We start from the raw sequence: 24,443 nt of genomic DNA on the forward strand, positions 1-24,443 counted from the left end.
GGACTTATGGGGATCATTTCATAACACATAAAAACATAGAATCACCATGACATACATCTGAAACCAATAGGATATTATATTTCAATTACACTTCAATAAAAACAAACTAGAACAAAACACAAATAGCTAGTGTGTTCCAGAGAGACTGGACCTGAACACAGGCCAGGGCTTTATCCACCAGGATACCCTGCTACTAATCAGGCTCGTTGAAGACACATGAAAATGATTTTGAGGGATCCCTGGGTGGCACAGCGGTTTGGCGCCTGCCTTTGGCCCAGGGCGCGATCCTGGAGACCCAGGATCGAATCCCACGTCGGGCTCCCGGTGCATGGAGCCTGCTTCTCCCTCTGCCTGTGTCTCTGCCTCTCTCTCTCTCTCTCTCTCTCTCTCTCTGTATGACTATCATAAATAAAAATTTAAAAAAAGAAAATAATTTTGATAAAGTAATACAAAACAATCACATTATAGAGAGGGTTGGAGGGACGCCTGGGTGGCTCAGTGGTTGAGCATATGCCTTCGGTTTAGGGCATGATCCCGGGGTCCCAGGATCCAGTCCCGCATCAGGCTCCCTGCAGGGTGCTGGCTTCTCCCTCTGCCTGTGTCTCTGCCTGTCTCTCTGTGTCTATCATGAATAAATAAATAAAATCCTTTTAAAAAATGAATAAGGAAAGAAGGAAAGAAAGAAAAGAAAGAAGAAAGAAAGAAAGAAAGAAAGAAAGAAAGAAAGAAAGAAAGAAAGAAGAAGAAGAAAGAAAGAAAGAAGAAAGAAGAAAGAAAGAAAGAAAGAAAGAAAGAAAGAAAGAAAGAAAGAAAAAGAAGAAAGAAAGAAAGAAAGAAAGAAAGAAAGAAAGAAAGAAAGAAAGAAAGAAAGAAAAGAAAGAAAGGATTGGCATAAAAGGGAGCACAGCACACATCCTAAGGACATTTTTAGGGTCACATTCCAGAATATAAAATTAGGAAATCATAAAAGTACACGACGAGTTGTCTTTTCTTTGCTTGGAGACATTTCGCAGAGAGAAGTTTTGCATATGGTCCTGAAATTTCTCTGCTCATTCAAAGTTTTGGCTCTCCTTTTTATGGTGTGGATCTACAGAACAACAAATGCCACAACCTTTAGTTCACGCATGACTGTCGCCTGTGTCACTCTGGGATTCAGCCAGGCCTGGCACTGCTCACGGATGGGTGGAAGGCGGAGAGGCAGCAGGCCTTGGATGCATCTCGGTTGGTCCCTAGGGGTCAAACACAAGGGAGGGAGACGGAACCCAGCAGCTGCAGCTGCAGTGAATTCTGGTTTCGCACGCAGGGCAGGCAACTGCAGACAGCCTGAGCAGGGAGCAGGGGAGCAGGCAGTTGAGAGGGAACAGGAGCCCAGCAGGTGTGTGAAGCCCCATACTGGGGATCACCCGTAGAGGTTCAGGACATCAAGCCAGCAGTCGGTCAGCCCTGGGGTATCCGTGATTCTGACCCCTGGGAGCTAGACTGGCAGGGCCAAGGAAGGCTTCTGTTCTAAAAGATAGGACACCAGCCAGGTTATTGACAACAGGCTCAAATACGGAAGCCCACATTCGAGAAATGGAGCCTGCAAAAGTAGGTGGAGAATTCAGGAACCAAGTAGTGGCTGCTGAAGGATCTCTATGTGGGTCAGTCAGAGCTTAGCTGGAGTAGAAAGGCTGCACTGTGGGGCGAGGAAAAAGAGGAAACCAGGCTCCAGACTGGACAAAAGGAGATGGGCAGTTAACAACTGTCAGGAGGCTGTGGGATCTCTGCTAGTTTCTGTTGCTCCATTGTGAGCACAGTAACAGGCAACCCAGGAGCCTCTGGATTCCAGAACATTTCCTTTCATATGCTACTATTACTCTACCTGGAGTAGACTCACAGGTCATATCACAGAGCTACTCTCTCAGTGGAGATTTTAAATATTTACAGTATTTTTTGCAACTGATTGTTAGCTAACTTCTTTTGCTCCTTGCTGCTACCTTACACCTGCACCAGCCACTAGAGCTCTTTCTGCACGGCCAGCCCTGACCTCTTAAACTTGTGAACAATCTCCTTGAACAAAGCCCATCAGAGATGTCTAAATAGAGAGAGGATGAAATAAACAGGAGAAGGGAGAGAAAGGGACCAGTTCTAGGTGAGGTCTATGATGGAAGAACACTGAAAAGGAAGTTGTGTAAAGAGAATGCTAGTGTGCTCTGAAGCATTTTGTGGTAGGATTAAGTCACCCTGTGCATAAATCTTTTCAATGCTCATCTATAGAGAAACAAATAAATGAATAACTGAATGAGCACACCAGTGAATGAATTGAAGAGTTAATGGACTGATAAATGAATGAATGATGATGATAGGAAAATGGCAATGAGTAGCCATCATTGCACAGATGTGTATGTGTGTATGAAAGGGGAAAAGATCAAAGGGTTGATGGGTGTAATCAGTACACAGAGGGCTACTCAGGCCGTTACAGAGGGATTGGTGAAAAATTATAGGAGATTGACAAGTCCCACAGGGCCTCAGAAACCCTCAACCCCAGGATGGTGACAGACATGTGTGGCAGGTGCACCCTCAAAACTGGCAGCTGTCACGTTCAACTCCCCCCTTCCCCCATCCAACCATGGGGTGTGAAGCAGAGAGGCCCAAGTCAAGGGACTCACCACTCACCCAGTCCTTTCTCCAACAATCCCTCATTTTGACTCCCTGACAATATGAGAGAAACAGAATCATTCACAGAGCATATAAGTAATGCTTTAATGCAAAAGAAATCCTGTGCCTCCGAAAGACCAGCTACCTAACATTGGCTATACTGATACTCTACGCATGTGCTACATGATGGATGGTGAAATTGAGGCTATATAGAGTTAGATGACCTCCAGCTTGATTTTATTCTAGCCAATCCATTGGAGAAAAAATGTGTCCTAATGATGTGTTGTGGCTGATCTTTTCAAAGTGCATATCAAGTTTTCAACTGATAAAGGGGGTGAGTACCAGGATCACCTGGGGAGCTTTGTCAAACTTCACATGCCCAGGAGTGCTGGCCCTGTTCTGTTTTACCCTGCTTGAGACATCAGCTACTAGACAGAGGGCAAGGAACTAGTTCTGAAGTTGTTTGCACTCAGTACAATGTCTACCACTCAGTGTTGGCTCAATATGTAGTTCCTGAATAAATGGATGAATAAACTAACCCTATTGTTTTTATAACTACAGAATTTGGGGATGCCTGGGTGGCTCAGCGTTTAAGCATCTGCCTTTGGTTCAGGGCATGATCCTGGAGTTCAAGGATCAAGTCCCACATCAGGCTCCCTGCATGGAGCCTGCTTCTCCCTTTGCCTATGTCTCTGTCTCTCTCTCTCTCTCTCTGTGTCTCTCATGAATAAATAAATAAAATCTGAAAAAAAATAACCACAGAATTTGGAGTTTGAAGAGATATTACAGTTCAGCTAAACATCTTATTTAATGACACTTCAGCCAAACAAGGTCCAAAGTAGTGAAGTGATTTGTCTAATATCACACATTTAAATACTTAGCATGGTTACTAAAATTGCAAGAGTATTCAGAGTAGTCAGTATAAAAATATAAATTAATCAGCAAACTTTTTTTTTTGCAAAACGCAAAGCACCAGTTTGAGAGCACTGGTCAGATGGTATGATTGAGAGAGAGAGAAAAAAACAAAAAGATACGTTAGGATCACACATCAAAAGTGGGACATCGGGGCCAAGGATCTGTCCTCTCTTTATGTTCTTCCCCTCCACAGTCTGAAAAGCCCAACTGCCAACTAAGTGTTGTCCTACAACTCTAAGCCTACAAAGTACAGCAGATGGACATGGTTTATCAGGAAAGTATCTCCTTCAGCAAGAGAAAAGGAACCAGTCTCACACGCCAATTAGGTGCTTCAAAGAAGATTCTGAAAGAAATGTTCATTAATTGGGAATGATTTAGACATTTCAAGACATAAGATCTCTATTATGAAAACCCTCACCACTACTGAAATGTCTTTTCCTGAAGCAACAGCAAAGTGTCAAGAACATGGTTATTAGTTTCAGAGGAAAGGCTACTTATTTCTACTGTGAAGAGCCAAGAAATCACTCAACACTGAAACAGCTACACCTTTTTCATTGTGCAAAGACCAAAATAAAAACCAGTCTCTGCTTGCAGGTTAAGTTCTTGTCAATACTCTGCACTCCAAGGATCTATGCATGAATCAACTTGGCTTTAGGTTGCCAGAGAGCAGGGTGTTATTTAAAAAAAAAACACCACCAAGAGTGATGCTTTCCACGGGGCCACTAAGACACCACCTAGAGAAGATAATGATGAAACACAATCATCTTCTTAGACTGTGCTCTGGTGATTGAGCAGCGGGAAGGAAACACTGATGTGTCAACCAAATGGCCCAGACCTTTAGAAAGCAGGAGCACTTTATGAAACCAGGCTCCATAAAGCAGTTCCATCATCTGTCTTCAGATTTAATCCATCCACCCAAATGGTTTAAAACAAAACCAAGCATTGCAATAAAAAATATTTTAAAAATATGTGCATGATCCTAATTAAAAATGTTTAGGGGAGGGGTGCCTGGGTTGGTGGCTCAATGGCTGAGTGTCTGCCTTTGGCTCATTTCATGATCCTGGGGTCCTGGGATCAAGTCCCACATCAGGCTCCTTCCAGGGAGCCTACTTCTCCCTCTGCCTATGTCTCTGCCTCTCTGTGTCTCTCATAAATAAATAAATAAATTATTTTAAAAAGATGTTTAGGGTAGTTTGTTCTTAGCCGCTGTATTTCCAAAAATATCTCTCGCATATGCCAACAAAATTGAGCCCACAACCTGTGTTATCTGTGACTTCAACCACTTGGACCATTCTTCATATTTGAAGCCAGCTGTTAAAAGGCATTAAGAGCAAGGTCACTTAGCCTCCAAAGAAGGTCATTTGACAATGACACACAAGGTCATCCACAGATGCAAAATAACAGTTTTTGCAATGGTGGGTGGTCTGCACCATTGCACAGTGTTATTGAGAGCAGAGACGTCACCAGGGACTCCTTTCTGAAATTAAAAAAATGCATTCTGCTGCCTTGTTTGCCCTGAGAGAACTGATTTTGAAATCTACCAGTCACATTAGATTTAAAAACCTTCAGATGGCAAGACTTGCAGCATATACAACATTCTATGAGTTCACCCTAAGATAAAAATCATCCTTCATCCCTCATATTTTCATCTAACTATGGTGTTAATAATTAATATAATACAATTTTATGGAAGTTTTAAAAAATCTCTTAAGTGGGCAGCCTGGGTGGGTCAGCAGTTTAGCGCCAACTTCCTCCCAGGGTGTGATTCTGGAGACCCAGAATTGAGTCCCACATTGGGCTCCCTGCATGGAGCCTGCTTCTTCCTCTGCCTGTCTCTCTCTCTCTCTCTCTCTCTCTTTCTCTCTCTCTCTCTCTCTGTGTCTCTCATGAATAAATAAAATCTTAAAAAAAAACTAAGTACTTAAGCAAATCTGAAAAAAAAAAGTTTTTTGATCAGAATGATTTCCACAGAATGTTAAATGCAACACTTATGTTACTATGTGTGTCTTAGGTTAATAGGTAGTTAACAGCATCCTTCCACGCAGACCTTGACATAGGAAAATGTGGAAGAATGGCAAGAAGCCTGTCCTCCTCCAGGAAAGGCTCACATCTCATTTTCCAAGGAATTTCCATTGTAATAAACTCTCTCTAAAAATATTTTGTGGACATCCACATGCAGAAGAATGAAACTAGACCACTCTCTTTCACCATACACAAAGATAAACTCAAAATGGATGAAAGATCTAAATGTGAGACAAGATTCCATCAAAATCCTAGAGAAGAACACAGGCAACACCCTTTTTGAACTCGGCCATAGTAACTTCTTGCAAGATACATCCACGAAGGCAAAAGAAACAAAAGCAGAAATGAACTATTGGGACTTCATCAAGATAAGAAGCTTTTGCACAGCAAAGGATACAGTCAACAAAACTCAAAGACAACCTACAGAATGGGAGAAGATATTTGCAAATGACATATCAGATAAAGGGCTAGTTTCCAAGATCTATAAAGAACTTATTAAACTCAACACCAAAGAAACAAACAATCCAATCATGAAATGGGCAAAAGACATGAACAGAAATCTCACAGAAGAAGACATAGACATGGCCAACATGCACATGAGAAAATGCTCTGCATCACTTGCCATCAGGGAAATACAAATCAAAACCACAATGAGATACCACCTCACACCAGTGAGAATGGGAAAAATTAACAAGGCAGGAAACAACAAATGTTGGAGAGGATGTGGAGAAAAGGGAACCCTCTTACACTGTTGGTGGGAATGTGAACTGGTGCAGCCACTCTGGAAAACCGTGTGGAGGTTCCTCAAACAGTTAAAAATATACCTGCCCTACGACCCAGCAATTGCACTGTTGGGGATTTACCCCAAAGATACAAATGCAATGAAACGCCGGGACACCTGCACCCCGATGTTTCTAGCAGCAATGGCCACGATAGCCAAACTGTGGAAGGAGCCTCGGTGTCCAACGAAAGATGAATGGATAAAGAAGATGTGGTTTATGTATACAATGGAATATTACTCAGCTATTAGAAATGACAAATACCCACCATTTGCTTCAACGTGGATGGAACTGGAGGGTATTATGCTGAGTGAAGTAAGTCAGTCGGAGAAGGACAAACATTATATGTTCTCATTCATTTGGGGAATATAAATAATAGTGAAAGGGAAAATAAGGGAAGGGAGAAGAAATGTGTGGGAAATATCAGAAAGGGAGACAGAACATAAAGACTGCTAACTCTGGGAAACAAACTAGGGGTGGTAGAAGGGGAGGAGGGCGGGGGGTGGGAGTGAATGGGTGACGGGCACTGGGTGTTATTCTGTATGTTAGTAAATTGAACACCAATAAAAAAAAAATCTTAAATAAAAAAAAAAATAAAAATAAAAATATTTTGTGGTGAGATATTGTAATTCTAAGTAATGAGACATTTTCTTTTATTGCCCATGATATAACAATTAAAGTTGGCAAACCCTCCCTTGGTCACACTTAACAATCTATGACATTAAAATATGGCTGTGGTTTGGTCAAGGCCAATGAAATTAGGCAACCCTGCACTAGTTGTAAGAATGGAATGTTAAGTTAGCAATTTCACTTTAATGAATTTATGTTAAGAAAATAAAGATATGAGCAAATATTAATATACAAAGATATTTATGACACGATTTGTCTTCTATGAAAAAAAATTGAGACCGATTCTAATTCTCAATAACAGGTCACTAAATAGACCATGATACTGCCATAAAAAATGATGATTGAGGGGTGCCTGGTTGGCTCAGTCAGTTATCTGCCTTTGGCTCAGGTCATGATCCTGGGGTCCTGTAATGAACCCCGGGCATTCAGCTCTTTCTGCTTAGTGGGGAATCTACTTCCTCTCCATCTGCCCCCTGCCCCACTCGTGCACACACACACTCTCTCTCTCTCAAATAAACAAATAAAATATATTTTTTTAAAAAGATGATTGAGGGACACCTGGGTAGCTCAGTGGTTGAGCATTTACCTTTGGCTCTGATCGTGATCTCAGGGTCCCGGGATCGAGTCCCACATTGGGCTCCCTGCATAGAGCTTCCGTCTTCTGCCTGTGTCTCTGCCTCTCTGTGTCTCTCATGAATAAATAAATAAATATTTTTTAAAAAAAGATGATTGAAATATAACAATTTTACATTAAACATTGAATAATGGAAACAGTTATAAAATACTGAAGACAGATGAACTTATTTTGAGAAAAAAAATTCACATACAGAGAAAATAGTCCAGAAGAATATATGGTATAATGATGGGTTATGTTAACTTTCTTCCTTCTTTCTAAGTTTTCAAAATAAATATGCAAGAACTTACAAAACTTCATTTTTTAAAAACCCATTTTATAGAAAAGAATAACATTGGAGGCCAAAAATGCTATTTGCCAGATGTTTGTCATAGATACATGCAAGACTTCCTTCCTACATGAAAAGCCAGGATGGGCTAAAAGGATGAAACAGATAAACCCCACATCTCAGTGACTAAATCCAATTAGAGGTTAGTTTTTATAAATGTGATGGTCCAATGCAGCTATCCCTACATACATACCTTTCATAGGTAACTTTACTTAGTACATGGAGGTGAGAATGAAGTATCCTCCTAAAACGTAGAAAATGAAGAAATGAAAATTAACCTAGCTGAAGCCAAACCAAATTTATCAAATTTCCACCTATTGAGCACAGAACAGAAGAGAATTAGATGGACATTAAAAAGGTGGGCATAGTCACCTATGTCCTATACTCCAGGACTTATTTTTTTCAACTACCAACTCATGATCACGATGCCAGAATGGAATGTTTCATGTGATCCATGACAGAGATCTAATAGATTGGTTAGATGCAGATGACTAAGGATCTGATAACACTCAGATTGAGTTGGTTGACTCAAAAAAATGATTGTAGCAAGAGACCTGAAATTGTGGCACAACCAAACATTAATGTAGTCAAATATTTTTTTTTAATTTTTATTTATTTATGATAGTCACACAGAGAGAGAGCAGAGACATAGGCAGAGGGAGAAGCAGGCTCCAGGCACCGGGAGCCTGATGTGGGATTCGATCCCGGGTCTCCAGGATCGCGCCCTGGGCCAAAGGCAGGCGCCAAACCGCTGCGCCACCCAGGGATCCCTAGTCAAATATTTTAACCTGAAACTGAACAGGTTGCAGGTTAAAATGTGAAGCACTCTATCTGAAGAAAGAGTGTTAATAGAAAATGATCTTCAAAGAATTCAGTAAAAGAAAAGGCTAGAAAAGAAGAAGAGTTTGGCAGTTTCTTCATCGCTGTTCAGGGAAAGACAGTAATTCATATTCCTTGAACCCTGTGGCTCTCATGCTTCTAAATATTTCACTCATATTGTATCATTTAATTCCATAACAACTCTATGAAATAGCATCTATTGTTACATCCTTCCAACAGATGAAGAAACAGGTGGTCAGGGAGTGCAAATGACCTGCTTTAAGTTTTCTTTTTTTTTTTTTTTTTAATTTTTATTTATTTGTGATAGTCACAGAGAGAGAGAGAGAGAATGAGGCAGAGACACAGGCAGAGGGAGAAGCAGGCTCCATGCACCGGGAGCCTGACGTGGGATTCGATCCCGGGTCTCCAGGATCACGCCCTGGGCCAAAGGCAGGCGCCAAACCGCTGCGCCACCCAGGGATCCCTGCTTTAAGTTTTCAACTTCTAAGTGTCAGAGTCAGAAGTCAGTCGATGGTTTCTGACACCAGAAGCTGAGAGTCAGTGAGCTCACTGACCCACAGGAGACATGAAAACCATGGTTACTCAAGAGGTACAAAAAATTTAACCTATAGAAAATTTTAATGTCACCAAGTATTCACGATCAAAGAAGGTCCCGATACCTCCCTCCTCGACCCAATGCCTCTCTGACTTGGGGTTCAGGCTTTGTTATCCATCTCTCACACTGGCTGATTATGTTTCAAGTGAATGACCCAAGACAGTGAGTTTGCCTAATGGATTTCTACTTTGTTTTTGAGACCTTTCCTTTGTGCAAGAATTGGTGAATGCTGGGTCAGTTGTTTATACATTAACACATTTAAATATTCATAAACAGTATCAGCTTTAGTGTTCCCAAACTGCTTCATGAATAATTCACATGTTTGACAGCAACCTATGTTATTCAATTTATTTAAAGACTACAATCAATATAGCATGCTGCTCCAAAACATAGCAACCAATCCTTTAACTGTAGTGTGCTTTAAAATTTCTTTCCAGTTATTTCTCCATCACACTGAACTACAAATATAGGGTAATTACTAATAATTCTATCTCCATTTTGCATGTCACCACAATCAACATATTGATTGCTTTTTGATTATAATAAACGGTTGGTTAAATTGAAGGTTTGCGATTAAGAATGTTAACCTCTGATATTTATTTAATTCAGCTGCACCAATTTAGGCTCTACATGGTAATTTCATAAAAGCTATTGAGAATCAGAGTAGTTATTTGAATCAAGTTATAAAGAGAGCCCAGTTTCCCCAGGAGAATCTGGCATTTGAGTAAATTACACCAAGTAGGGGTTTGGTTTTGCCTCTTAGAGCATACAAATCACTCCAGCATTATGCTCATTTTGATATGTAAATATCAAAGCAGAGAAAAACAGGAAATTTCTTAGGTTAATTTCTTATTTTAGGATTTACAGAAGAAAGCTTCAGAGAAACACTAAATGAAGTCTCATTTATAAAAACTTTGTCCTGGGCCCCAACTGGCTGAGTAAAGAGAAAAACAAGAATTATGAAAGAAATATGACTGAATGATCACTTTTATAGAGAATTTGAGAGGTTATCAAGATTTTGGCTGAAGCCAGGAAACCCATTTCGAAGGACTGAAAATCTTACATGTTGTAGAATCCCTTAGGAGGGGATACCAAGTTTTTGTTCAAAAACAGTACTGTGATTACAAAAAGCAGCCCAACCTAGAATGATCAGTGACAAGAAACTCTTGCTAACATCATGCAGACTTCACTTTCATCTCTTTCCTCTTATTCTCTTTGAACGGCCATCTCTCAATACCTTCTTCATTTATTAATTTAAGAAACGAAGTATGTTCCATTGAAACCTGTGTCTCCCACCTCTAGCAACCGAGAACGTGATGGTTATACAGAACCAGCTTTCATATTTTCTCAACTCTAGGGCGTGCATACTTTACACTATAATGTTTCTTCAATCAGAATGTGTGATTAATACATTCTTTCCTTATATCACCCTTAAAAGCTATTATTCCCTGCATGGTCTCATGATCCACACTGTCTTAAAATGAAACTATGGTACTGTTATCACTCATGGGCTCATCTAAACTAGCGTTCTCTTGAAAGTATAATCAGCCTGGGCCATGCCTGACTTTGTACAGAAACCCAAGTCCCTCCTATTCATAAAGCCACTATGGGGACTAAGTCTTCCATATATCCTACATTTAATACCACATGGTTCACTTCCATGTCAACTTTTTTGTCTCCTCTCTCCCAGACTCTTCCCTATACTATTTTGTCCTTCCTTTCTCTTGCTTCAACCACTCCTATTCCTCTCCCTCCCAAATCTTCCCATTATGCTCTTAGGAAACTATTTCTTATGCAAAAATTCCACAGGATTTTCAACATCAAAAGGTGTTGCCTTGCTATCTTGCCTAAACCAAAATCCAGACCTTTCCAAAGGAAACCACTTGCCTTGCCACCCTCTGAGGAGTTGCTTCTTACTTTTTCATATCCAATGTACACTGAGGTCAAAAGATTAGCTTGAGAGCATCTTCCTTAAACAATGATACATTCAGACCATTATTCTTCCATCCTTGAGTAAAATCTTCTTTTCCTTTAGGGCCCATAACCTGGCTTTGCTGTCCTCCCTTCCTCAACTCCCTGACTTGTTGACCTCCTCATTATGTCCCATTACTCACTATTAACCTTGCCTTCTTATCTATCATCTCCCTCTTCCATCCAGTTTGTTATCATTGATGGTTGCTTCAATGTTCATGTGAGAGACCATCCAGCACTTCGGTGTCTTGTTGCTTTATTTATTCAACTTCAAATCACTTCCACCTACTTTAAATGACATATTTTGGACCTCGCCACCACCTAAAATTATTTCACCTCGAAAATCTTCAAATATCCCACTAAAAGGATCATAATCTCCTTTCTTGTTCTCTCATTCTGAAATTCCCACTGTTTGTTCTTAACTCTTGTTTCTTCATCCTCTCTGCGTTTCCTTTTATATCTAATTTAGATCCCATAGCCCATCACTTCTACTGTTCTCCATCCAGTTTCCTCTACTGTATTCCTCTTTAATCCTTCCATCACATATATCCAGCAAAACTCCATGACTGGAGAATACAATCACTCTGTAGCATTTGACCATATTAACCATGTAATCCTTTTGAAGATTTCTTTCCTGCAGTCTGTGAAGCCATGGTTTCTTGGTTTCCATCTTACTTCTTTGGCCACTTGTTATCAACCTCTTTCCTGAGGCATCTCTTCTTCTGCCCAGTCTGTGAATGTAGGTGATCCTCAGAGCTCGTCTATTCTCCACTGGATGATCTCTGCTATTTCTATGCCTACAGTTATCATCCATACTGTGTCCGTTTGAGTTTTCTAAGAAGCATCCATCAAGATGTGATTAGATGTGCAAGAGATTTTTGGGGGGAGACATCTGTGAAGGATAAAAGGGAGGCAAGCAGAAGTAGGTTGGGAAAAGCAGATAGATCTGAAGTCATTTTGACACCTGTGAAAGAAGTGGGCAAAGGAAAGATCAGTAGGAAGAGTCTCAGATGGCCACGGAGTTCTAAGACAGTTTGATTCAGCGAATCTGGAACCAAAGTTGCCTATTAAGTAGTCCTGGGGCTATCTGGAAAGTGTGGCCTTGGTGTGAACCCAGTGTAAGATTCAAAGGGGGTGTCAGCTGGGTCTGTCAGTCAAGTGTGCCTCTCATAGCAGGTTCTCTTGAAGGAGGTCTGAATAGTGCACTTTCATGGCTATCATCCATGTCAGTAAATTTCAACCTTGGCAGGGCATCAGAATCCTGATGGAGCTCTTTAAATAGATTTGTACCTAGATCCTGCCTCCTGAGAATTTTGATTTAGTTAGACTTAGATGAAGTCAGACATGTTATTTGCAAAAATCTCCATAGGTAATTCTGATTCCTAGCCACGTTTGGAAACAAAGATGGCATGAATTGCTCTATTTAGTCTAGGTCTCCATCCTAAGGTCCAGACCCATATAATCAACAGCCTATTGGATCTTTCCATTTGGATGTCCCAAATTAAAGTCAATATAATCTGCCCCATGCCTGTTCCTTTTCCTGCATTCCCTGCTTCAGTGATTACCAATAACTTTCACCTTTTAGTGGTCTGAATCAAAAGCCATGGCATCATGATTGACTCCTCTTTCCTTTACTCCTCACCATCTCTTAGACACCAAGTCCTGTTGATTCTGCCCTCTTGATACTTCCTGAAAATCTCTCTCTTCCCTAGTGTCACTATGTTAGTTCAAGCTATCATTCTTGCCACCATTCTTGTCCCCTCCAATTCATTCTTTGAACCACAGCCAGTGATCCTTCCATAAAACACATTTGGTAGTGTCAATCTATTGTCTCCTCATGGCTCACAAGATAAAGTCCAGAATCTATTATAAATTTATTACACACAAAAAATATATAAATAAATAAAATAATAAAAAAAAAATAAATAAATAAATAAACTTATTACACAAAGCCATACACATTTGGACCCTTGTCTATCAGGCCTGCCTTAACTCTTGTCAGCATCCTACCTCCTGCTGAGCCACTGGCAGTTCTGGGAGATCTTCAGGTATCTGTATCAGCTCTAACTTCTTCCTGGAATATACTGCCTACTTCCTTTCCTTAATCCTCAATCTGTCAAAGCTCCATTTGAATTCACTTCCTTTGTATACCTTCCTTAAGGTCAATGTTTCTTTCCACTTCCACCAAGCTGAGTTAGATGCCCTTGCAATCCCATCCGATCCCACCATTGCATGTTTTGCAAAGATTAATGTGATTCTTCAGGCTATGAATGTGCCTTCTTCGCTAGCATATCCTCAGCACTTAGCACATTGGGGCTCTCAGCTATGTACCTTGTGGGCTCTGAGCCATAGAAAGAGCACAGGCTTCAAATTTTACCATGGCCTATTTCTAGATAACCTTGGGCAAGTACTTAATATCCAGTTTTCTCGTTCATAATCTGAAAAGTATCCCTCTGGATTGCTGTAATGATAAAATGGATCATTATCTAAAACATGGTGCCTGTCATCCGGGAGTATACCCCAAAGTTCCAGTTTTTTTATTCTCTTCACTTTTGCAAGATCTCTGCTTAACACTTCACCTAAATGAATCTGATATGCCATCTTCATTGTTTCCCTGTTAGAGCTGCTTCCTTCCTGTATATTAGACCATCTTCCCACAACTCATTCACATAGCTACCTTCCTCTTTTCTTTGATTCCTTCCATGAGCCAATTCCTGTACCTCATTGCTGAGGCAGACACCACTAATGGTTTTTGCAGAAACTGTGGCGTCAGACATAGCAGCAGATCCATAAGTTACTGCACATCCATGGGAGCAAAGGCTAGGGCTTGAATCCCCAGGTGGGAAATGATAAATATAATTGCTGAAGTGGACACCATTAATGGTTTTTGCAGAAATCATGCTGTAAGATCCTCCATCATATGGACACACGAACTCCCCCAAGAGCAACCAGGATAATAAATTCTGGTGTATCAGAAGTTCTTAGCCAGACCTTGGACATTAAAACACAATCTCGTGTAAGCTTTTGCTAGGGACAAAGCAAAAGCTAGATAACAAATCCTTCTCATTCATATGTTCTTAAAAAAAATGACTTAGGACTCTTATCCTACATACACTAATTAACTAACTAATAAATCCTCTAGTATTTACTGAGTACCTTCTATGTACCAGGCATTGTGAATGGTCTACGGATAAATATAGTTTGGAACTGAAAGTGGTTTAGCACAGTAGTTAAGAGCATGGGTTCCAGCTCCTGTCAACCTGAACTCAAATATATGTCCCAACACTCATTACTTGTATGACCTTAATCAGTGAACTGTGGTGTGCCTCAGTTTTCTTGTCTGTAAGTTGGGTATAATGATAGTACATTTCTAACAAAAGTGCAATGAATAAATGTGTTAACACATAAAGCTTACTTAGAACAGTGTCAGCCACAGCATAAATTTAAATATATTAACCATGATTATTGTAGGAACACAGAGGAGGGGTATCCAGCCTAGTCTTGGGGACCAAGAAGGGCTTTCTAGAGGAAAATGATGTCTAAACTGATACTAGAAGGATGATGGTAGGTGAAGGAAAGGATGATTTAAGACAGGAACTGAATGTACGACAAAGGTAAGCAGGTGTGCCACCTGTCTTCCATTTGTCCCTCCTATTTTCACTCTCCTCCACTCTGCTCTTTGTTCAGAGGCTAACTTCTTTGGATTCTTTTTGTGGCTCTTGCTTACTGGTTTCTAGTTGTTATTTGGCCACTGAGAATCCCTGGAAGGCCATTAGAAGGAGGTAGGAGAATAGGGCGGGCTTACTCCCTGGTTCTGCTCCCAGGAAGCCACAGCTTCTGCCAATCACCCCCCTCCTCATCCCACAACCTTTCCCAGGCATAAAGAAAGAATCCCAGCCCAAGAAAGTACCTGGGGAAGGAGGTCACCAAGCCTGATATTCTTTAAATCCCTAGATATTTCTAATAATCACTAGATATTTCTAACCCTATTCCAAGTATCAGCACTGAGGAGCAAAGAGAAAAAAAAAACGCTCTCTTTCTCTTTCTCTTTTTTAAAGATTTGATTTGATTTTACTTATTTATTTTTTAAAAAGTCTCCACAACCAGTATGGGGCCTAAGGCGAGGCTTGAACCATGACACTGAGATCAAGATCCGAGCTGAGATCAAGAATCAGATGCTCAAGCACCCAGATGCCCCTATTTATTTTTAAGTAGGCTCCATGCCCAATGTGGGGCATGAACTCACATCCCTGAAATCAAGAGTCACACATTCTACCAACTGAGCCAGCCTGATGCCCCTATCTTTCTCTTTTATACCCCCCTTTTTCCTTAAAATCTCTAAGGACCAAAAATCTCCAACTCAAAATAAAAAGTTTGATTTAATAATGGAAAAATGTCACTTAAAATTCAGCATTTAAACTTTACACTTTTTCTATGTTGTATCCTCTTTCTATCTTGGGGCAGATGTCTTCAATAGCTTAACCATTTGATGGAAGTAGTGTCTGCTTTATGCTATGACATTAACCTCTTTGTTCTGAATGCCTCAGGAGGGGTTCTGGAAATGGGATCCATGAGATGAGTTAGCCCACAGACTACCTGGGACAAAAATATACTGGTTCAATACGCTCATTATATTTTACCTGTTACACAAAGATTAGCAATAATGTATATATAAAGTACTAGATGAATCCTGGCACAAAAAAAGCACTCATACACTACCTGTTATTATTTCATAAGTTAAAGATGATGGCTGATGCATGATTATTCTAAATTCTTAAGCAGTGATGCTGAAGAGCTTTCTCTACTGCACCCAGATGACTACAGCCCCACTTTCACAGCTTTTATTCTTTCTCATTTTATATTTTTTAACTCTGTATCTGGGTTCTCTGTGTGGAGCTGTGGTAAGAGTTGTCTCAGTCCTATTACCACCTGCCACTATAATCTGTTGACTATTCTGGTTTCCACCATTCTTCTGCTCTGCCCTTGGGAAACACATTTCCAAGTAGGAAGGGGCCAGCCACTGCAGCTGTCCCTGATTCCAACCCTGCAAAGCTCTCACCAATATAACTTCCTCAGGGCCACCTGAACTTCAGCCTTTGCCAGACCTGAGAGCTGCTGGCACTACCAGGCATGGCCTCTAGGGGCACTCGGGTCTCTGTAGTCATGGGTACTGAAGCTGTCAGGTAGAGATCACAGGAACTGGCTCCTTTACACAAAACAATTTTTTGATCCTAATGTAACTAGAAAAGCACTAGACTGATTTTATTTGCACAGTAGTTCCCAGGTTCTGTGGAGTAGGAGGAAATATTTGCAATCTTGACAAATGAATAATATCTACAATATATAAGGATCTCTGAAAACTCAACAGTGAAAAACAAACAATCCAATTAAAAAATGAGCGAAAGACATAAAGAGACATTTCCCTGAGGAAAATACACAGATGGAAAATAAGCACAAGAAAAGATGTTCAACATCATTAGCCATTAGAGAATTGCAAATTAGAACCACAATGAAATATCACTCTACACAGCTAAAATCCCAAACACTGACAATACAAAATGCTGCGCTGTCTCCACAATATGGATGTGGAGAAACCCAATCACTCATATAACTGGTAGAAAATGTAAAATGGTATAACCACTCTGGAAAAGAGTCTGGCAGTTTCTTTACAAACAAAACATGATGGGGCACCTGGGTTGCTCAGTGGGTTGGGTGACCAACTGTTGGTTTGGCTTGGGTCCCAATCTGATGGTAGGATTCCTCTCCCTCAGGCTCCACCCTCAGCATGAGGTCTGCTTGTCCCTCTCCCTCTGCTCCTCCCTCCACCGCTCTGCCCCCTTACCCCTGCCCTGCTCATGGATGCAGGCATGCACTCTCTTTCTCTGTCCCTCTTTCTTGAAAATAAATAAATGAACAAATAAATAATCTCTTTTAAAAATGAAATATGCAACTACCATACTACCCAGGAGTTGCCCTCCTGGGCATTTACAACAGAGAAATGAAAAATTATGTTCACATAAAATATGTACATAAATGTTTACGTAGTTTTATTCATAATAGCCCCAAACTGGAAACAGTTCAAATATCCTCTAAAGAGTAAATGATTAAACAATCTGTGGTACATCCATATCATATAATACTACTCAAAAACAAAAGGAAGCAAACTAGTGATGCACACAACTTGGATACATTTCCATGAAATTATGCTGAGTGAAAAAAACAACCCCAAAGGTTACAGAATATATGCTTCCATTTATTTGACATTTTTGAAAGACAAATCAGACCAACAGAGAACAGCAGTAGGCAGGAGTCAAGGAACAGGGTAGCCAGTAGGAAGTCAGTTTGGCCACAAAAGAGTGACATGAGAAATCTTTGTGGTGATGGAAATGTTTTGTTCTGTATCTCAATTGTATCAATGCCTATACCTGGTTGTGATATTGTTCTGTAGTTTTGTAAGATATTACCACTAGGGATGAGTGGGTAAAAGGATTATGGAATTTCTGTGTTATTTCTTGCAACTGCATGTAAATCTCCAACTCAAAATAAAAAGTTTGATTTAATAATGGAAAAATGTCACTTAAAATTCAGCAATTGTTCAATATTGTCATAGTTTATCAGTATTGGTCATTAGCTACTTTGGATTTACCTGTTACGCCCTTATTAAAGTCATTTTACTCATTTAAAAATATGACCAAGCTTCCTACCTTCAGCCCGCATACACACACATAAATGTACACACATTTACCTAGATATTAAATACTCCTACTCTGGAGGTCTAGTGTGGTGCCTAGAAATCTATATTTCTAGCAATGAGATAATTCTGATATATACTGAAACATTTCTTCAGGTGAAATTTCCTTATTAATCTAAAATAATATTTCAAGGTCACCTATAAGTGACCATGCAGTGTCAGTGGTAAGATAGAAAAGTCCTTGAGCTTTGCTAGGCAAACATCTTCCCAGGAAGTCTGGCTCCTGCTATTTCATAGGACATGCTTCCTTTTGGAGCACATATCCTCCTATTTCCCATGTGCGTAACATCTTCATCTTTGCTCGCCTCTCCAGACTGCACTTGGTGACCTATTCAGTTTTACATGGAGGAAAAACACGGTATTGAGAGTCTTAGGGTCAAAATGAAGGTTTCTTGAAAAGTACAGATGTTCTTATTTTAAAATAAAACTCCTACTGTTACAGTTCTGGATCCTGCAAATGGTAAAAAATGAGAAGAAAGTGCCTTGTCAAAACAAAAGCTCTGGACTCGTGTAATCACACATTCTTGTCTTGGAGTAAAGGTTCACAGCTAAGCTAAGGGATAGCATTCCCTCCTAAAATCTATTTAAGGTAAACAGGGATTTTAAAAAGACATACAACTTACCTCTGGTACCAAATAGAAAGAATTGAAACCTGCACTAGACAGCTGCTTGCTTCCCAAAATGTCTGGGCAGGATCACAGCTGCAACTTTTCTGAAATCTGAGGAATCAAAATCAGAGAGAAAGTTGGGGGCTAAAGAATCAAGACTTTAGAATACCAAGGCATTAGAAAGATGAGAGGAATCCTCATTGACTAGGCAAATAATTCATGCCAGGTCAATTTATATCAAGGCAGGGGAGCAACGCAAAGTCTTCGGGAAAGGGGAGTGGATATACTTTTACATCCTAGCAACTTGAAGACTTTTTTCCAGCATATTTCAAAGTCAAGTATAGACTCTTCTATAAAGCCATTAGGCTTCCTCCCAGGGGACAAAGAGAAAAACTGTATGTTTTCTTCTCTTTGTTAGAGGCAGGTAGGAAAGAATGAATAGGGACTGGACATTCCTAAAAACTCCGCTTGTTTTTTGTATTGGCCAGAGGACTTGGTTTCACACAATGAAGATTTGGGGTAACTAAGCAAAATAGGAATGTATCACCAGGAAACCTGAAGAATCTAGTTCATAAAAGGAATGTGAACCAAGGTGGGCTTAGCTGCTAGGTCCACTGCCAAGGTCATGCCAACCTGGTTGGGTGCCATTGCTGCTGCAGCTACCACTGCCATATACTGAACACTGCCAATGGCTCCACTACCGTTGAACCCTGATGGGTACCACTATTGTCAACATCCCTAGGGAAGCTGTCTCTCCTGAGAACAGGATGAATCAGAACTAAAAGTCCTAATGATTCAGGACCTCCTGAAGTATAGCCTATAAATTTATATTTTATTTATTTTTTTAAAAGATTTTATTTATTTATTCACGAGAGACATAGAGAGAGAGATAGAGGCGGAGACACAGGCAGAGGGAGAAGCAGGCTCCATGCAGGGAGCCCAACATGGGACTTGATCCGGGTCTCCAGGATCACGCCCTGAGCTGAAGGCGGCGCTAAACCACTGAGCCACTAGGGCTGCCCTAAATTTATATTTTAAAATATAATACTCAAGGTGATTTTAAAGATCCCCTGATTTGAGTAGCAATTACTTAAATATGGAATATTAATTGTGTTATTGTTCTCCTCAAAGCTTCCCTGTTTGTTTCATGTTCAAAACTACTCAGTGGCTAATTATTACCTATGGAAAATAAAGTTCAGATTCCTTGGACTAGCATTCAATACCCCAGGTTCTCTGACCCTATCCCATTTTTCCAGACATGTCCTCCTCTCTCTTCTGTGTACCCAACACAGCAGTCCCACTGAACTGCCTGGATCATTCCACAGCTGTGCTGATACTCCTCTTGGCTCTGCTCCCATCTTTATCTGCTTAAATACTCTTCATATTTCAGGTCACCTCTACGACATTTCCCTTAATTACTTCTCAGCTTCCTCTGACACATTTCTCTTTTGACATATCACATTATGACTCTGATATAGATTTTTGGCATTTATGGTATTTATAGTAACAGATAACAATCTTTGCATCACCTATTATAGATAGAATAGTTCCTGATTCATAGTAGATATTCAATAAATAGATAAACAAAAGCCATCTTGGAAAATTTTCCATGCAGGTTATAAAGTACATTAACCCTGAAAAATGCTTCCAGTTAGGGGCAGGGCTTGCCACAAATTCTGGTATCCTAAACAATAATCTGTTTTTCAGATTTATAGATCATGATTCTTTAAGAGGGATAGATGATCACACTAAGTCCCTTCAACTACAAATATTGCTTATGTTAACACTGAATTGAATACCAATGAAACTGTGTTTTATATAGTTAGATCATGCCCCTGCCCTCAAAAGTTAAAATTAAGAATGTCTATTAACTTACAGCAACTATTACATAAAGATCATTACTGTGGATGGGAGTCAGGAGATAAATACTTCATTGTAAATATGTAGCAATGAATTTTAGATAGAAAATTTCAAAAACCAAATACCTATTTTTAAAGTAGTTAAACGCAAAGAAAAGGTTGCTCTTTTACCTCTCAGGTCAAAGTCTGAAGGCCTGGAGTGATTGATTGGCCTAATGATGTGTGGTTAAAAATGAAAAAGGACTAAGTTTTGGATTTTCCTGTGGTCACCTTATGTCAGACAGCCAGTGCTGTGAAATTATAAATACAGTAGTGTTTGCTTTCATTTTTCTCTGTGTCTTGAATGTTTCCTCTATCTTTTGTTTGGAAGTTATAAAACCAAAGCAAGCCAATATGAAAATAGAAAAACAAAGAGCTTAACTCCTTTGCTTTGACCTGGCAGCATATCAGAACTACATAAACATAGCGGTGAAATAAGTGTGGGGAGGGGCTTTATTGATGGAACTGTGAGGTGGTCAATGAGTTTGGAGATTCCATCCAGAATTCAATCCAGATTCAGGAAAGGATTGTAAAAAATAAGAATAAAAATCTCAACATAGGATGATCTCGTGACTATTCACTTATTCAACAAATATTTACTACATGCTGGCACTCTAGGTCTTGGAATAAGTAAGACATAATCTGTCTCCTTGTAGAACTCATCGTTCAGTGAAGGAAATAAGTAACAAATGATTGCACAGATGATTACCCTGAGGTGGTGGAAACAGTGACTACAAAGGAGCTGCACACAGTGTATGTAGTGTGTATAACAGGAGTCCCAACAGCAACTCACCTCTTGGCCTCCAGACTTTTAGTGTATACCTCTACTGTTTGTCCCCAATTTGTTTAGCTCTTCCTTTTAGTCTTTATAGTCAGTCTTGTCTATTCCAGCTCTCTCTTCTCCAGAGTTCTGGCAATCAATCATTAGACTTGTGTCACTTCTATGCATCCAAAATTTGGAAATACCAACGGTTATTTTCTGCATAGTATCCTAGTCTGGACAGAGCTAATTAGAAGAACTATCATCATGGATGATCGCAGACAAGATTCTTCAGATTCCTATCATTCTAAAACAGAATCAGCATTGTCCACAGAATGTGGTGGGAGAGGTCTGCTTTAAATGACATAATCTATGGCCCACCCCTTCAAGGACTCTGTTTCTGTCAGTGGCAATGAGGGTGTCATGATAGCCTCTGTGAGATGATACTTCATGTGAAATGCTCACACCCAGATTTTGTTTCTGTTGCATTCTTGGGGGTTGGAAGCATTATCACTGCTCAGGCATATTTACTCATCAGTATCTATAATATTGACCAGCTAAGACAATGCCAATAACCTGGGAAAGTTCTTGATTTTTACATTAGTTATTCTCATTTCCTTTTAGGTTATGAACAAGGAGACCTGCTATGACCAAAGACATCACAATCGTAGACATCAATTTGTGAAGAAGCAAAACTGGGGATGAGGGGGTCAACAAAGTTCTGTATAACCCATTTATTCAGACATGCAATATTTGTTCACCTCTTCTACAGACTTTTCTGGGTTGCATGCTAAAGAAGATTCAAGGTGAGGAAGATATAATTCCAATTTCTAAGTAATCAGTTGGATTGAACTTAAATAAAAGGATCAGCCTCAAATAATAATATTGCTGTTAAAAAAAAGTCTAACAAAAATTTTTAATATAACTTGAAAGCAAGTAAAGGAAACTCCCAGGTGCAGGAACACAAAACAGAAGTTGGAGCCAAACCTCTCGAGAAAATATTGATAAATCGATATTAGCATCAGAGGCCAAGGGCCGTAATAATAATAATGGTTTCACTGAGATGAGAGATGAGGATTTGAGCTTCCCACAAAAACCAGGCTCACAAGGTTATTTGGCTTATGATAAAGAAATGCGAGGACATTGACCACTGTCCAGGAAAGGGTCAATGGGACTATTTATCCACTAAGAGAAAGTGGCATCTGTCAGAAATCAGGATCCCAAATCTGGGTCACAAGTGTGGGAGGCCACATATTCAGACCACCTTGTGGAAGTGTGAACACCCAGCCAAACAATTAACCTAGAAACCTTTCTGGAACCAATGAAACCTTTAAGGCTCTAGAAGAGGCATCATAAAACTTTCTTAAAAAGATGTCTTCCATGTTGAAAGTCCCCCAAACCATGTCAAGGTTCAGTGATATGCTAGGAGGATACACAGGACTTAGCATATACTCATATTCATGGCTAGGATTTATTACACTGAAAGGATACAAAGCATAATTGGCAAAGAGAAAAGGCACATGGGCAAAATTCAGAGAAAAATAGTTATAATTCTTCAAGAGTCTGCTCCCTGTAAAGTCACATAGAACACACTTAACTCCCCCAGCAAGGATTTGTTACAACATATGAAATGTTGTCTACCAGGGAAGCTCATTAGAGACTCAGAGTCTAGGATATTAATTAGGCACTTGGTCAGGAAGTCATCCTCTGCCTATCTCATACCCAGATCCTAGACTCTCAGAAGGAAAATGAAAGTGAGTGTTCATCATAAACCAAATTGTACAATTTAAGCAGAGAGAGCCACTTCTGATCAGTCCTGATAATAGTGGGTCCACTCTTGAATTCTAGGTATAAAGTATAGAACCACAAAGAGACCTTAAATATTCTCATCACACATCCAAAAGTTAACTATCTGATGAAATGGATGTTACATAACTTGTAACAAATATTCTGAGAATATTTATACATATATACATACCACACATTTCAAAACATCACACTGTACACTTTAAATACATTAAAATTTTGTTTGTCAGTTTAATAAAGCTGGGGTGAGGGAAGAGTAGTAAAAACAAACAAAACTGAAATCCATTTCTGTTGGTTACAACCAAGAATCTTGATGTATATAAGAACAGTATGAAAGGGGGGAACCTGGGTGGCTCAGTCAGTTGAGTGTCTGACTCTTGGTCTTGGCTCAGGTCATGATCTTGGGGTCATGGGATCGAGTCCCATGAGGGGTTCAACAGGAAGTCTGCTTGAGATTCTCTCTCCCTCTGCTCCTGCCCCTGCCCACACTCTCTCTAAAATAAATAAATAAATCTTAAAAAAAAAAAAGAACAGTCTGAAATCCCTTTTCAGGAATTTATTCCTAAAATTATTCCTGGAATTATTTTAAAGTGTAATTTAAAATAATATGCAGGCTCAAGACAACTGGGTGGCTCAGTGGTTGAGCATCTGCCTTCGGCTCAGGGTGTGATCCCAAGATAGCAGGATTCCCACATTGGTTGGGCTCCCCATGGGGAGCCTACTTCTCCCTCTGCCTATGTCTCTGCCTCTCTCTCTCTCTCTCTGTCTCTCATGAATAAATAAATAAAATCTTTAAAATAATATATGGACTCTAGAACCTCAAGATTTGGGCACCTGGTGGGAGAAAATATGCATATAGGGACCTGACAATATATATAGTGTGAAAAGTACTGTGACAGACACACCTACAAATCCCTCTGAGAACCTAGTGGAGGGTATCTTTTCCATCTTGAATGGAGGAGGGGTCAGGGTCAGGCTTCACAAGAAAGTAACAAAACATGAACGGAGTCTCTAAAGGGCAATAAGATTTCATCATATAAAGAAGAGAGGAAAAAGAACTGTATTTAAGGGGAAAGATATGATCAAATGTATGGTAGGAGGAAGCTGAGACTAAAGATAAAGTAATTAGGATATGAGCACCATTACCTGTAAGGTTGAAGATAAAATAGAGTATCTGAAGAAGGCTGTGGGAAATTAAGGAGGCTAAATAGGTAGAACTAAGTTATAAAAAACGGAAATTGACATTCCAAAATGTTTGCATTGTTCTTG

The 24,443-nt window shown here is 39.8% G+C and overlaps 1 protein-coding gene and 1 long non-coding RNA gene across 4 annotated transcripts in view; one reads left to right on the forward strand and one right to left on the reverse strand.

The window, feature by feature from the left end:
• Positions 1-21,662, reverse strand: part of MIER3 (MIER family member 3) — a 78,049-nt gene extending 56,387 nt beyond the window's left edge. For 2 of the 3 annotated variants that reach the window (XM_025447153.3, XM_035713544.2), the window contains exons 1-2: positions 21,402-21,662; positions 18,726-18,821 (exon numbers count right to left, since the gene is read on the reverse strand). Coding sequence is in view for 1 of the 3 variants with exons in the window: in XM_035713543.2 (XP_035569436.1) it covers positions 8,139-8,145 (7 nt within the window). In the remaining 2 variants the exon portion in view is untranslated. Of the gene's footprint in view, positions 1-8,138; positions 8,190-18,725; positions 18,822-21,401 lie in introns of all 3 variants that reach the window. The other variant, XM_035713543.2, reaches the window with a different exon arrangement.
• Positions 21,663-21,710: 48 nt separating this feature from the next.
• On the forward strand, positions 21,711-22,251 carry LOC112660629 (uncharacterized). Its single transcript, XR_003137103.1, has 2 exons — positions 21,711-21,803; positions 21,993-22,251. It is a non-coding gene; the product is annotated as an uncharacterized LOC112660629 (long non-coding RNA).
• Positions 22,252-24,443: the final 2,192 nt, after the last annotated feature.

Source organism: Canis lupus, chromosome 2 (genome assembly GCF_003254725.2).
Source record: "Canis lupus dingo isolate Sandy chromosome 2, ASM325472v2, whole genome shotgun sequence".
NCBI lineage: Eukaryota > Metazoa > Chordata > Mammalia > Carnivora > Canidae > Canis > Canis lupus.